This window comes from Sphaeramia orbicularis, chromosome 16 (genome assembly GCF_902148855.1).
Source record: "Sphaeramia orbicularis chromosome 16, fSphaOr1.1, whole genome shotgun sequence".
NCBI lineage: Eukaryota > Metazoa > Chordata > Actinopteri > Kurtiformes > Apogonidae > Sphaeramia > Sphaeramia orbicularis.
In genome coordinates, this window is record NC_043972.1 from 28,244,144 (window position 1) to 28,260,806 (window position 16,663).

Sequence of the window (16,663 nt, forward strand, 5' to 3'; positions counted from 1 at the left end):
ATGTTGATCGTGGTTCATGTTATGTTAAAGGAAAATTTTTTTAGATGTAAACATTTTTGCTCACTTAGAGATTTCTGAGTGAATTAAATTCAGGTTCTTAGGAATTATTGCAGATCCATGTGATTTCAAATACGTAATAAAGCAGAGGTGTCAAACTCATTTTAGTTCAGGGGACACATACAGTCCAATATGATCTCAAACAGGCCAAACCAGGAAAATAACATGTGAAAAAAATAAAATTACATCATGAAAATGTTTACATGTAAAAAAAAAAAAATTCCTTTAACATAACATGAACCACAATCAACATGAAATTTCTTAAGAAAAATGTGTGCAATTTTAAAAAATATTATGCTATATATTATATTAAACGTACAGATCACAGTAGATCTGCAAATACATGAAACATTTAGTAACGGATAATATTTTTAATATTACACTTAAGACATTTCATGCTCATATTTGTTCAGGTTATTCACATTTTTTTGTGAAACGATCGTAGGAAATGGAAGTATTTTCATGTAACTTCACATTTTTACTCTTAAAACTACGAACAATTTGAAGTTTTCATTATTTATAAGTTATTATTATGTTTTTTTACAGGTCCGACTCCCTTCAGATCCTATTGCGCTGTATGTGACCCCTGAACTAACATGATTTTGACACCCTTGATTATTAATATCCTAACCCTTTCTAAGGCACTCACTGAAATATTCTGAAATTCAAAATGCCAACGTTAGTGTGTTGGACATCATCATCTACCTCCTCTTGCCATAAAACATCTGAGCAGCACTTGCTAAAAAGTAAACACATGCAATAAATCAACTGTTATAAGGTCATAAACAGACAAAAATCACTCATATTTACTATTTACAGCTTCAAAATGTCCATAGAATCTCTCTGAATCACTGTATAGTGTTATAAAAAACATGCTTCTGGACCTCACTGATACACAAGATCAGCCCCATATTTAATGTTTGAGGAAATTACCAAAAATAGTCACTTGCCTGATAAAGCGTTAAGTGTAATTTTGCATTTCCCAAATTCATCCCATGTTGACAGCCCTAGTATTGACCCTATTTATTGGAAATTAATCAGACACTATATACCCTCTCACACAGCCCACATTATTGTTGTGGGCTGTATTGTGATCACTTTGCTTTGTTTGTTTGCATGTTTGTTGTTTATTAGCAAGATGACTCAAAAAGTTATGGATGGATATTCATGTAATTTTCAGGAAATGCTGATACTGGCACAAGGAACAAATGATAGGATTTTGGTGGTGACCGGGGCGGGGGGGGGGATGACAGACCTGTCTTGGCGGAGGTCTGCGTTCTCAGAGTGCTTTTCTTGTTGTTTATGCACATATGATCGTCAGTCATTTTTCATATTGTGTAATGCTATGGACTCAACTATCACCCCTCACATCCTCTGAAACAACTAAAAGCCTGTCTGATGGCATCACTATCACAAAGATACTTAGTTTTGAGAGCTTTACTGTCTCCAAATAGTTTTCAAAGTTCAGCCCCAGAGCTTCTTTCCAGATACTTTCAAAAACAGAGTAAATATGAGTGCAGTCAGCTGTAAAATACCAAACTGCAGATCAGTTTTCTCCATAAAGGGCATCACATCTCCAATGGAAATCAATTTAATTACACATATAACAAGGGCTGGCTCAAGACAAACCAGTGCTGCAGCTACTTTTATTCATAATACTTACTTTGTTCTATGCACACTATTCTACTTCTGTATTTGTGGTGTATTGTGGTTTTAGGAGAAGGAAACCTGTGTATTTTAATCATGTTCTGTCTGTAAACATGCAAATCGGGACAAGAATTTATTACACTGGGTTACAAAAAAATGTTTTTTGCAAGTTGTCTAGGTTTTTTCAACTGAATTAGGACCATTTTGCACCGCTAAATCCAAAAATGACATCTGTTTTTCTCAATCAGGTCAGGTTTTTTTGCTTATTTGATTTTGAAAAATTTGATCTTCTCACAAAATTGATTACATTTTTGTGACTTTATCAGTTGATTTTTTATATAGTTCTCACCCAAAATAGGTTTTAAGAGAAAAAAAAATCCTTTTCTAACAGGATTCCTGTTAGGTACAATGGTGTATTCACCACAGATGTAGCAGAATACGTCAGGCTTATTTTTGCAAGATCTTCTAGTCGAAGCCATTTCATTCACCTGTAATATTAAAAAAAACATTAATCATAAATTGGCAAAAGTAAAATCTTCAGAACTCGTTTATTGCAAGAAATAAGAAAGAATTTTGTATCATATGATGTGAAAATGCCCATAAATGTAAGCAAAAATGTTAAAAAGCCAATATGTAGCATAGTTCAGAAAGTTGACCTGATTGAGCAAAATTAATGTCATTTTTGGATTCAGCACACCAAAATTATCCTAAATCAGCTCAAAAAACTTAAACAATAAATTTGTTGTTGACCAGTGTTATCAGCAAAAAATAATCAACTAATACTGCAACTAGTCCAATTAAGTTCATACTATCTATTGAAATTATAAAGATCTGTTTGTTTTTTTGTCAGATGGAAAAAAGATTTTTTACATTGACATGTTTTCTGCATTTGTCCTCAATCAACTTAAAGAACTGAGGACACTTCATGCTTTTTAAAGACCTGCAGAAACATGTCAAGGTAAAAAAAAAAAACAAACTTTTTTCCATCTGTCCAATTAAAAAAAAAAAAAAAAAGAGAAAGAAATCTTTATAATACTGCAACTATTTTAACTGCGTCATCCATATCAAGTAAATCTACAACAGAAACAGCCATTAGAGTATGTACCCGAATATTCAACACACCAGAAAGGCAACTGTAAAATGTTTAATGTGCTTTTTGAGCTTTGGTGACACGTAAAATAAGTTAATATTCCCCCAACAAATACCAGTGTTAGGTAGATTACTGGGATTATTTTTATTTTTTTTTACAGCAGTATTGTATATTTTTGGTTTTTTGATTTGCACAATATCTTAAGCACAATCACAAAAGCAAATCAACGATGGAATGCAAAGAAGTAGTTTTCTCTCAAATATTGTGCGTCTTTTACGTCCACACCACAGATGCTCTGAATTTCTGCACTGCATTTGCAGATTCACAGCACAGCAGAGGGAGTCTGTTACAAATATAAGCTCAGCAAGCCCACGCAACAACAGAACATCCTGTTTTGTATTATTTATGACAGTTGTGTGCTTCATCTTTGGCTTTCTACAAAGGGACAACAGCAGCTATCCTGTGCTTCATTACTACAAGACATAACATACTTGTCACAGATGTCTGGTCACTTGTATGTTATTGTCGCTTGAACTACTGCTTTTTTTTTTTTTTCATCTTCATCAATGCATATCATGTTTAAATGCATAATCTTAGACCAGACCAGATTTTATTATAACAAAGTAAACATGTACAATAGGATTTTTTTTTTATTAGTAGTACATGCAAAGTGGAGATCAAGCAATCAGGTCAAAAATCCTAACTACATAAATAAGTTGCATTCTTCTGTATATTTTCTCAATTTTATCACGTTTCCCACATAATAAATAAGTAGAACATCTTATACAGAGTAAGTCTCATTTGTATTCAGTTTTTGGAGCATGTCTAATGACTTTCCTATGGGCTGTAAAATGGAGCATTTGGCTGCAAAGCCTTTTATCGCTAAAGAATGCTTGTAAAAACATAACAACAAAGACAGTTTTGTGCTGACAAATAATATATTGAATAGAATATAAGATTATATTCTATTCATAACATCATACTTGGAGAACAAGAGAATAAACACCAAAACATACATAATTCAGGACTGAATATTCTATAAAAACATTAAATACTTTTTTTTTCTGAAAGAAAATGCAATTCAGTGACATTTAGCTGCTTGCGTTCACTTCAACTTCTAAACAGATTCGGCGCCATAAACAGTCTACTTCAGCTGCTGAGATGAAAAACCGAAGATTTATAAGAGGAAATCAGTGACGGAAGTGTTAAAATGATGGTGATTTATCATCCCAAATATGCATCTGTGAGGGTGTTCTTATTTTGTGGCTGCCAGATGCAGAAGACAACCTAGTTTGCATATCCTGATTAGAGCAATGTGTAGGAACACGAATAATAAGAGTGATGAAGTGGTAAGAGCTCCAGAGGTGGAGGGTTTGGACTGCTTAACCCTTGTGTGGTGTTCAGATCTTTGTTATTCAGTCAGTGTTCGTGGGTGTGGTGGTCCCGCTACATTTGTGGGTTTTTAATTCAACATAATCAAACAATTTTAGGTTAAAATACTCAACAGATGTTTATTTCATCCCAATTACAAGTAACATCAAAAGCATATATGTTTAATATTTATCTTTTGCCTTTGCTAGATCACATTTATGAATTAAAGTGCTATTCGTTTTTAGTTTTGTTTTGTTTTTTTCAATGCAATGTAATATAATCAAAATATGTACGGAAGAGGATTAGGGCCACTGGGAAAAAAAAAATTAAGGTCCAGTTAGGGATTACTGGTATAAATTTAAACAATGGTAAAATTGCAGACGGTTAGTATTACCGTTTAAATTCTAATTATCATGATAACCACATTTGATTACCGCACTTCTACGAGAAAAAACCCTATGTAAAGACCTGTTTTTATGTCAAATATTTGAGTATAATTTTAATTTATTTCAATTTTACTTTAATATACCTAAGATTTGGAACCAATATTCACTCTTAGTCTTTGAAAAGGTTCGTTAAGCATCTTTGTGTTATTTATGCAATAAATTAAACAAATTTTTCAAATCGGATTTTATATATATTTTGTGTTTTTTGTCCTTTTTTGTTGATATAGTAGGCTAAAGTGAAAAAAATAATAGATGATATAAATGTGCTGAAAAAAAAGATCCCAAACATGGGTATAGTAAACATTTGTTTATATAGTATATAAAGGCAAAATCAAAAGGACTGAAAACCAGACAAAATAGGCTCTGATCACTAAGGGTTAATATTTGAATGTTTCTGCCAACAGAAGGTACATTGTCTCTGTTATTTTATTTTATTTATTTATTTTCAAAATACAACTTGGTTAAATTATTTCAGTGTGTGTATTAGTACTTTTTGAACATTTTGAGCACAATTTCAACAATATCGTGATAATAATGATAACCGTGATAATTTTGGTCAAAATAACCGTGATATGAAATTTTCATATCGTTACATCCCTAGGGCCAGTATATTTTTTTATTATTATTCTGAGAAAAAAAAAGTCTGAATTCTGACTTTTTTCTCTTAATAATAATAAAAACATATACTGGACCTTCATTTTAAAAATTTTTTTCCAGTGGCCCTAATACTTTCCGTAAGATATGAGAGGAAAAAAATCCATTAAAAAAATAATTACTCATCATTTTTCTTTGAACCCTTTCATGCATAGTGATCACTATAGTAGACAGCTATTCTACAGCTCTTCTCTAATATATTATATTCATGGGTTTTGTTGTTTTAGTTCAATATGAGTTAACACAGTGGACACTTTTGCACCATCTCATACGCTGACATTCATACCATGACTATAACTTTGCTGTTCTTGATAAACCTGATCTGCAGTGACATGTTTGAGTGTAAATCAATTGCTAATAAAAATTGTGCATATGATCAAATCTGAGAAAACATCAGATTAGCTGCATTAAAAATGTTTTGATTTTGTATACAGGGTGGGGAAGCAAAATTTACAATGAACATTTAGTTGTTTTTTCTCAGCAGGCACTACGTCAATTGTTTTGAAACCAAACATATATTGATGTCATAATCATACCTAACACTATTATCCATACCTTTTCAGAAACTTTTGCCCATATGAGTAATCAGGAAAGTAAACGTCAAAGAGTGTGTGATTTGCTGAATGCACTCGTCACACCAAAGGAGATTTCAAAAATAGTTGGAGTGTCCATAAAGACTGTTTATAATGGAAAGAAGAGAATGACTATGAGCAAAACTATTAGGAGAAAGTCTGGAAGATACTATTAAAGAAGAATGGGAGAAGTTGTCACCCGAATATTTGAGGAACACTTGCGCAAGTTTCAGGAAGCGTGTGAAGGCAGTTATTGAGAAAGAAGGAGGACACATAGAATAAAAACATTTCTATTATGTCAATTTTCTTGTGGCAAATAAATTCTCATGACTTTCAATAAACTAATTGGTCATACACTGTCTTTCAATCCCTGCCTCAAAATATTGTAAATTTTGCTTCCCCACCCTGTATCACTGTCTGATATTCAAAAATTAAACACATGGTGTCCAGCAGAGTGGACATTTTTGAAACTCCACAAAAAATTATGAAGGTAGATTTGTTTCTTTATTGCTTTAACCAAAAAAAAAAAAAAAAAAAAAAAAAAAAAAAAAAAAAAATTCATAAAAAAAATAAATAAATCAATTAAAAAAATTTCACTTCAAAGAAAGAAAGTGTTCAAATGCAATTTTTTGGAACATTTTTTTTTTTTTGCATTCAAACACTTTTTTATTGAAAAGTTGTTTTTTTAGTTAAAGAAATAAAGAAACAAATCTACTTTCATAAAAAAAACAGGTTAATTTAAAAAAAAATTTAAAATAAATTGCATTGTTTTTTCCATGCCTAAAGAGGAATAAAAAACACTCAGGAAAAAAAATCTTGACTAAGGTTCTCATAATTCATGCATGAAAGGGTTAATAAAAAAAATGGAAACAGGTCCCACAGACCCAAACACCACACAAGGGTAAACAGAACAGAAAACAGGTGACAGGAGCTGAGTTTCAGCCAGTGGGGGGCAGTAGAGAAGTGACAGAATGTTGGTGTGACTACTTGGTAACAGCCTCCTCTAGGTTCCAACCATCCACCAGACTAATACTGTACATTAACCCGGCGGATATAAATAGATCAACAGTACTTCCAGCCCAGACTTACTTTGTTCTGTGAGAGTAAACTGGCTCAAGGCCCGGTGCCACTTCAACAAGCAGAGCCACCGTTTGATAGATCCAGAGCCGGAGAAGATTAATCATACGTCGTCCCAGGAAAGAGGAGGGAGGGGGTCAGTGTGCATCTGTTCAGGCTTCAGGTGCTTTTACAGTTGGGATTTATCTTTCAGCCACAGATCTGCTCCAGCTCCTTCTTTCTGCCTGTCTGTATTTTTCTACTTTCTTCACAAACTTTGCTGAAACATGCACATATACAGTACGTTATGTACATACACCAGGGTGTCTACAGGTATCAGTACTGCTTTTGGAGAATATTTTCAATCAGTTTTATTTTCTTATTTAAGTATTGCAGATAAATGTAAAGGTATGTAATTTACATGTAGTTAAGTGTAGAGGTAGGTTTGATGATTATGAGAGTTAGATTTATCTACATTTTAGTGAGAATATAAAGACAAAATAAGGTTTGGAACATCAGAGGTATGGACTTGCAAGACAATAAATAAATATAAGACGATGAACGTGCCAAAAAATTCAGATTTAAGTAGAGCCGCAACCGATTAATCGACTCAACGTGATCCAAAGAAATCATTCAACCACAATTTTCCTGAATCAAAGCTTTGTTTCCTTTATTTCTCTGCTGTTAAACATTGGTTCCACTGTTGTGTTTCACACGGACGCTTATTGTGACGCACGAAGAAGTTTCAATTCAGGGAAACTGCAATAGAATATCTCCCTTCAACCAATTCGAGTCGATTAATTGAATCAGGAATTTTTGCGTTGGCTTCAAGCACCTAGTCGATTAATCGGTTGCAGCTCTAGATTTAAGACTATATAATGACCTTGAAGTTGTGACTGTGCAGGATTTTTACAGTCCAGCACAGTTTCCGTATTATTCCTAAGCTCAATCAGTCAATTTTCATCTTCATCTGATCGCATCCTGACACACTCTGATAGTTTGACTTTCTCAGTGTTCAATCTGCTGCCATTTCGGCTTCTCAGCGGATCTTAGTTTAACCCCTGAAGGCATCACTTCCTCACCTCCATCCATCACCACCACCACCACCAGTGTCAAGCCTCCAAGATGAACTTCTAATTCACTTTCTTCTACCACTTCACACTGTTAGCTTCCTGCTAAAGGCTAAAATATATTCTTTGTTCATGATAGTACAATATACACATACAGCAAACTTTCTGCATTTACCCTCAGTCAACTTAAAGAACTGAAGACAAACTTTTTAAAGACCTGCAGACACCCGGATGAACATAAGAAAATCTGTGACACAGCCTGACTGTCTATGTACATTTTGTGCGTGTTACATCTTTTGGTGAATACTTAAAAGCATAAAAATGCATGTTATAAAAGTCAGCTAAAAAAAAAAAAGGGCTTAGCAAGTGTTAAATATTTAACCACCTTTGCCGAGTGGTTGACATTGAGGTTTGATGACGCAGCCGCTCTGGACTGAAGTCATGACATGCTTACTAGGTGGCATCTTTGTGTTAAACATTACCTTGGCGTATGACGGTTGCAAATCAGAAACCACAGGAGGAGATGTGGCTGTTTTTAGCAGTGCTGAATGAAGCCCATATGTCCTGCATGTTGAGAATCACTGATGGAAAACACAAAACGCTTTGTAAGATTCTTTGTAGATGTCTTCCCTTGCGTTGCACTTTTTTTTTTTTTTGTTTTTTTGCACAGCATTCACTCTCTTGATCTGTGCTGTTTAATATCTAATTGCCTAAACGCAGATACAGACATGCTGATTCCATCGGACAGATTCAGCAGAGCAGAGATGAGTTACTTAGAAATAAATGAGATTCAGTTTTGTGTCGATCAGTCAAAAACAACGTGAGGTTAGGGTGCAATAGTTGGAGCAGCAGCAACATAACGGTCTTCAACGTCCCTTCAAGAGACAGCCAGGTCCCTGTGCTTAAATTCTACAATCAAAATAGTCTCTATAATCCTCTTCAGACTACCTTTGATAGTTTTTTGCCAAGCCTTGCCTGATGATTAGACTGCATGAAGTTAATTTCCATACACTCCGCATCACCACACAAGGCCAATCAGTCCCACCTCAGAGTAATCTAGTGTTTTCTAAATAGTATCTGTCGCCAGCAAGTTGATAGTTTCAGTTTTTGCTGTTTTCTGTTGCAGCAGGAGGTTGTGTTTTCTCCTTCTTCTCTGTCTGGCCGTCTTTCTTCTCATCCTTCTCCTCATCCTTGAAGAACAGAAGAGGAAACATGCCAAGGATGCAGCCAATGCCAACACCAATGGCTTTACCCTGCAGACAGAAGAGGACAATGATAAAATTCACTTAGTTTAGTTTATTCAGGGTTTCTGCAGGTATCAGCAAATCTAACTGAATGTTTTTTAATTGCCTTTTTAATGCTCCTTTAAACAAATTTAATGCCCATGTCCAACTGTGGATAGTTATTCACATATACACACAATTGTTCACCATCGACAGGCTTTAATCAGGTTCTGAACAGTTCCTCCTCCAATCACTTCTGCTGAAACTTGCATTTTCCCATTTTTCCGACATTTGCCAATATTCCCTCCACTCTTTCGCCACAGCATGAGCACGCTCACAGCACATTACATTCCAAGCATCTGCTGTTGTGACTTCGTGCACCGGTCCCGGCTGTAAACAATAGCCAATTAAAGGACTCTGCCTGTCAATCATCACACTATACTTCCGATCAAAATTATTAAATGTTTATACAATTAAAATAAATTGTGAAAAACAATGTTTTTGTTTCCCCATCAAGTGTATTTAAAGGTGCGGGAGACTTTCGTGACCAATTTTTCATCAAATCTGTCAAACCTCAGTCATATCCTCAGTATCATGAATCTGTAAGTCTGTCTGTCATTACTCATCTGAATCTCTTCCCTCGTGGTGAACAGTTTCTTAGTGCCATCCACCAGAAACAAACCATGTGTTTACAAACACAGCCAGGAAGGAACTCGGGCATCTTTGGAATTTTGTCACGACGTGCACTGTGGGAAACACCGGTTTGCGCCGCTGTCTGACAGCGGCAGCTAGAACAGACACGAGGCGGAAACGGCAGGAGCTCCCTTCCCTCTATGCATATTCCTCCAGCCGTTTCCGCATTTCAGACGTTTCCCCGTTGTGTTTTTTTCATACATATAATATGATATGGTCGCACTACCGCTGCCGCTGTCAGGTGGCGGCGCGAGCCTTCTCTTCCCACAATGCACGTTGCGACAAGATTCCAAAGATGACTGAGTTACCTACGGGCTCTGTTTGTAAACACATGGTTTGTTTCTGGTGGATGGCACTAAGACACTGTTCACTGTGAGGGAAGAGATTCAGGTGAGTTATGACAGACAGACTTACAGATTCGTGATACTGAGGATATGACTGAGGTTTGACAGATTTGATGAAAAATTGGTCACGAAAGTCTCCCGCACCTTTAATTTTCTAATGCCTCTGAACATCACATTTAATGCCATTTAAGGCCTTAATTTTCGTAAAATCTATTTAATGACTTTTAATGCTTTTTAATGACCCACTGAAACCCTGTCATTGTTTGTCAGGGACAATGTACAAATACATTAATCTCAAAGAGAAGAGATGCTTTGCACCAGTGTTAGCTACAAGCTACTTTCCATCTGCTGTCCCCATGCAGGTGTGCACACTAAAGAACATTTACATTACATGCAATACAAAACTAACCTTAGCTCATAATTACAGTAGTTAAAAACTTGTGTATTTATTTCAGTTTCATGTTTCCTAAAAATGCAATTTCATTACACTTCACTCCTAAAACACAGATTTTAAAATCATGCTTTAAAAGTCTATTTGTTGTAATTCATCAAACATACATTAAAAATATTTACCAGTGAATATATATTGTAAAACACTAGTCTATAATAAAAACCTGTCAGTGCATCTCATGTTGGCACAGTTGGGAATTGAGGATATGTTTTTTTAAATTTTGTCAATAACTATTCAGATCAATAGACAACTTCAGACTGTCCAGCAGCCGGTTCCATTGTCTGGTGGTTTTAAAAGAAAAGCCTGACTGTGCAAAGGCAGAACATCTTATAGGGATTACACAGTTTCTCTGAGCTGCAGAGCGAGAACTCCAGGTCGTTTGTTCTGAACAAAGTTGAATAAATGTCTTCAACGAAGCCAAAGCAGTATTATTAATAATTTTGAAAAGGGCTCGGAAATTCGAGTATAAAATTAGATTGTCAAAACTCAGCATTTTGTGTATGTTTAAGATGCTACAATGATGAGTGTGACTTCTACGGAATTTTATGCAAAACAAGGACCAGTATATTAATGCCATGTCCAATGACAATGCAAAAATGACAACAAACTGGTCCAACATTCGGACAAACCATTGTTCCTGTCGGACTTACGACTGGACACCATGGATAATACAGGACGTAGCAGATACAGAGGCTTTAATCTGCCATGAAAGTGAAGCAGCAACAACAAGTTCAGTTCTTAACTTGCGTTAAATCTTGTTGTTGAAGTGTATTTTTGACATGATGTGCATTTGTCCATAACCCCCATCTAGTCTGTTTCTCTAAAGTACCTGTTCTGACCTCAATCTACTGTAGGTTATACACACATACATACACTAGGATGTTTGATGTTTCAGGTGCAGCTTCATTACACAAACCAACAACAGACGTGTAAAATGGAGTGTGACACCATCATTTTCCAATTTCTCCATTTTCTGCACAGAGTTTTTATTTCTTTATTTTTATTTTATTGGTTTATTTGACAGGGATGGCACACATTAATCATCATTGCTATAAATGTGCCTGAATGAGCCAAAAAGCTATTTTTCTTGTGTCTTGTTTCTATTTTTCTGTTGTTCCAGGACAAATTGTACTGTCACCCTAAAAACACACAAGTAAAAGATTCAACAATTATGTTGATCATTTATAAGTATGTATAAGCAATAACAAAAGAACAATACAGATGAATAAAAACAATGACATGCAATGCCAGCACATAGTAGAAAACATGCAGAAGGAAAAAAAAAAATCTTCACTTTGGAAATCTCTGTTCTTGTGACTTAAAATACAATTCAGATATGGAAAAGAGGTCTAGCTATAGAGGTCAACAGGCCGTAAGACGAAATGTACAGTAAATATGCTCACATTCTAACACTAAACAGCCAATGAGAAAATACATTAACGTCTCAGGACACTTCGATTTCACTTGATACTCAGACATGTGTTCCATATGTTTATGAGGGGGAAAAAAAATCCAGATATTTCCCAGCCAAAACAATTGAGGTGACCTTTCACAATCAGCCAAAAGCCTATTAGCGTCAGACTAATCACTGACGCTAATTAAACCTAATTACATTTCACACTTCACCAGTCAACAAACTATACATCATTCAGTTCTAATTTCTCTGCAAAGTGAATGAGTGGTGTAAAAGGGCACATCAGAGACTTGGCTTTCTGTTGTTGGTGGCCATGTTACACAACAAATAAGGAGTATTAAAATGCTCACTGCAGCAGGTTAATTAATATCCAGTCTGAGTGCTAATGCTGAGTGTTGTGGGTATAATACACACACATATACAGTAACTGGAAAGTGAAACAAACATTTGGTTCTTGTCAGACTAAAAAAAGGGAGACAATTTAGAGAGAAGACACCGTGAAATATAATTATGTTAATTAAAATGGTACTTTTTAAAAACATGGAAACTGAATAAAACTGTTATAAACAAAACATGAATCCACACCATGAAGTAAAACCAAACAGATTTGGATGCAAATGTATTGCCCAGTTTTAATTCGTTGTATTGTGTACAAGCCTAAAATAGCTTTGCACATTATACAGTCTTTAATAAATAGTAATAATAAATAGTGGTATTGTGATTCATCTAATTTCATTTCTTTCATTCTTCTTTCTATTTAAAAATCAAGGCTGCATCCATATTCGAGGTACTGAAACCCGGTGCAAGACATGCAAAATGGCACCAAATAATTAAAGACCAGAGTATTGATAAACTCAGAAGTAATTGGTTTCTCTAACGGCATCAGAGACAGCAAATAGTCTCTTGAATAAAGCAATGTAATGGTTCTTTCTGACAAAGACGTTAAAAGACATTTATATAGCGACGCAGAAACATGAGCGATTTGTCACAAAACCGAGTGAAAGTCTGTCAAATACAAGCAGAGAAATGAACAGTGGGATATTTAGCTCATAGTTCATCTGTCTGTCATGTTTTTGTTATCTATATGCTGGTAGCCTGGAGCAGAAAAACAGACACCAATTAATCACTTAAAGTGATCGGTAGCAGCTGATTATTTTGATATGGGTTCATCTACGGATGAAGGGATGGACTGAACATTATCTCATCTGTCGGTCACAGATTCAGAGCAGGAGGATTTGTACTGTACCCTGAAATGTAGCCCTAACCCTACCCTAAAAAAGGACAGAAAATACCCTTAAAATACCAATAACATTAAAATACTTTATGTAAGAGAATGTTACGGTATGAGAATCAGAACAGACTTTATTGTTATTGTGTTTGCAATAAAAATAAAAATTAGTGCTACTCCAGTCAGTGCAATAATGTGAATAAAAACCAGTATGTCAGGAAATAAGAATAGACTAAAAAACTAAAAAGTAAAATAAGAAAATAGAATATAAAGTTTTACACAAACACAAAATAAGAATAGAACTAAAAGTGGAATAATCTAAAAAATACACCTAAAATATTAAGAGACACAGTATTAGCAGTATGTATATCTGCGAACGAGTCTATAAAATAATGCATTTATGTTGATAAATATTAAATATTGCATTATTAATGCAAGAACAGAGGACTTTGCATGAATTATACAGGATTATTACATAACTTATTGCACATAATTTACATAATACAGAGTAACAGAGATCATAGAGGCCCAACCACTCGCAAAATTTAGTGAGAGCAAAATAAGAAAACACTGGTGAATCCCACAAATCTATGGGTACTAACACACATACACACACATACACACACAATTAGAGAATATGTAGGAATAAACAAAAATAAGAAAAAATTGTTTGTACATAGTTTCTAAAACTATGTATTTAACTAAAACTGAGCTGAAATTTAAAAAAAAAAAAAAAATTCAAACTAACTACGGAGCAGACTGATGGGTTGGATGTGTTGGTTTTATTGTTGGACAGTATTACTCACTGTGTGAGAGCTGACCCTGGTTTGCCACATGTCAGCCTGTTTCGGACTCAGGTCAGGAATCTGCATCCCCAACCGAGATGCCAGGGCCTCCACATAACCTGCCAGTCTGCAGAGAAAAGAGGAAACAACTCAGAGGCATGACTGACACCAAGGTCAGAGGCAGAGACATTTCAATCCATTACAGACAGCAGGGACTCAACATGTTCAGGCATCGACATCTTATATCAGTCAAACTAATGAGGCTGAAACCCCACAGACGTAAACAGTGTACTCCTGAAGCATTAGGCTGTATTTATATGTACAGTCAGAAGATTACATTTACATCACTTTAGAGTGTGTTTCAGATTTACATACTTTATTTCCAAGCTTTTCTTTACAACATGTCATGATTCATTAAACCCCCCTACCCGGCACCAAAAAGTAAATGACCAAAATAATCGATAATAACAAAAACAAAATAAATCGGCAGATTAATGTCCCAGACTGTTCCTTATTGCCATCATCTGTCGTAAACCAGCAGGGCGTCAAACATCAACACAAAAAGAACAAGACTGAGCCTCTGTTGTGATTATAAATTAAATAATTTCCAGCTCTTGCCTGTGTTTTACACAGATGACAGAGCAAAGACAGATTGGTGCAGTTAGAAAAGAGTAACAGAGATGTAACTGTTGAAGCTCATTAATCTTGAAAACTTTTTTTTTTATTGTTCATTGCGCTTCTGAAACGAAAGCTTCTGTTGACTGAAACCGATATACCACCCAGATAATGGGGTAAAATCTGTATCATTTTCTGCAGGAGGAGTAGAGTTTCAAGGAATATCAACTATAGGGGATACAAAAACAGGAATATAGGAAATTCTGCCCTCTGTAGTGTCTGATAGGTAATTTTTTTGTGTGCAGGTGTAGAGACAATGCATGTTCTTAATTACACACATTCTTATCCCTTTAAGACCAAAACTATTATTATGGCCTCTTTCAAACAATTTTTTTTCCCTAAACATTGAACCTTTCTTGAGGGATTTATAACCATTTATTATAATATTATCCTTTGCCTTTTGCATTTTTCTGTGAAAATCAGGTATTTTCCTATATTTAATCCACTGATCACATAGATGGTCATAAAAGCTCATAGTAAATTGAAAGGTTATTATATCAAAACAGAGAACAGTGAAGAATAGAATAGAATAGAATAGAATAGAATAGAATAGAATAGAATAGAATAGAATAGAATAGGCTTTATTGTCATTGTACTCCATGTTACAATGAAATTGGTTCAGGATGCCCTTACCAAAGTGCAACAAATAAATAGCAATAAATACAAAATTTAAAAACAATAAATATAAAAGCACACAATGTAAAATAATAAAATAGAGCATACTGGAAACTAGAGACTCTTTCTCACCCACACATCCCTCATATATTGCACATGGTATTGTTCAAGAGCCTGGTGGCCCAGGGGTAAAAAGAAAAAGCTACCTTTTTTGCAAAATATTCACTCAAGCATCTACAACCACTGTCACTAATCAAACGACATGTTTTTTATTGGTGAATCAATGTTGCAGAAGATTATGATGTTTGCATATTCTGTACTAAGCATCTGAACATCCAAATGGGTCATATCTGATGATGATAAAAAGGTGAGAAACTGCATTTTGCTTGAATTATTTACATGAACTGATGAAATCAATGGTTCAGAAGTTATTTAACATTTTAGATCAGTGGATAGTTTTGGTCACCAGTGTCTGTTTAGGTCTTTGAGAGTTACATTCAACAGAAACAGTCTATACACAACATGTCTATAAACTATGAAGGTACAGACAGCAGGACACTATGACGTGATCTTTGTCTAATACCACCTAATGCCACCATGGGAAAAACAAAAACCAATGAAAGTTAGAACAATATGACAGCGACGACAGAATAAACATTTTATGATCGAGGGAAATTAGGACGCTGCAGCTACAAGACGAACTCGGTCAATATTTTCACCCAGGGGAGGTTGGATTCAGTCAGTGGAGCTAATGGATCCTCAGTTCACAGCTCACACAAATACAGCTGGGGCTGTCAAGGCAGGGAGCGATAAGTAGAGGGTAGCACATTGAGAAAAAGATAAGGAGGGAACGCCTGAGTGAGCATGAGTGTGTGTTTACTTTGTTTTTCTAAGACACTGTTTGAAATTGTATCATTATATATGATAGACAAGGAAATGAAGCCTAATGATTATAAGACTTAAGGATGATACTTAAACATGTCCCTGTGGACCATAAAGATCCCAAACACATTTGCATTGATTACACAATGACTGATGAATAAAGTCTCTCCGGGGAAGAAGTGAGTTGAGATAAACAGACATGCTGTGATGGACCTCATTATGTTACATTGGTTATAATATTTTTTTCTGTCTCAATAGGATGCAAGCTCTTCAGCAACTTGAATACTGGTAGTCAAATTAATAAAAGCCATTTTTAAGGGTCTGTGCAGTGTCACAAAACACCTCCAGTCATCAATTAAAATTCAGTATTCAAGTATTTCACATTTACTG

The 16,663-nt window shown here is 35.0% G+C and overlaps 1 protein-coding gene and 1 long non-coding RNA gene across 2 annotated transcripts in view; one reads left to right on the forward strand and one right to left on the reverse strand.

Moving 5' to 3' along the window:
• Window positions 1–6,742: 6,742 nt before the first annotated feature.
• On the forward strand, window positions 6,743–8,305 carry LOC115435292 (uncharacterized). Its single transcript, XR_003937678.1, has 2 exons — window positions 6,743–7,478; window positions 7,757–8,305. It is a non-coding gene; the product is annotated as an uncharacterized LOC115435292 (long non-coding RNA).
• Window positions 8,306–8,565: 260 nt separating this feature from the next.
• LOC115435291 (transmembrane protein 65-like) overlaps window positions 8,566–16,663 on the reverse strand; it is a 64,618-nt gene continuing 56,520 nt past the window's right edge. Inside the window, exons 7-8 of the mRNA XM_030157602.1 lie at window positions 14,123–14,228; window positions 8,566–9,216 (exon numbers count right to left, since the gene is read on the reverse strand). Of these exons, the coding sequence (XP_030013462.1) occupies window positions 9,064–9,216; window positions 14,123–14,228 (259 nt within the window). The 3' untranslated portion in view covers window positions 8,566–9,063. The remainder of the gene's footprint in view (window positions 9,217–14,122; window positions 14,229–16,663) is intronic.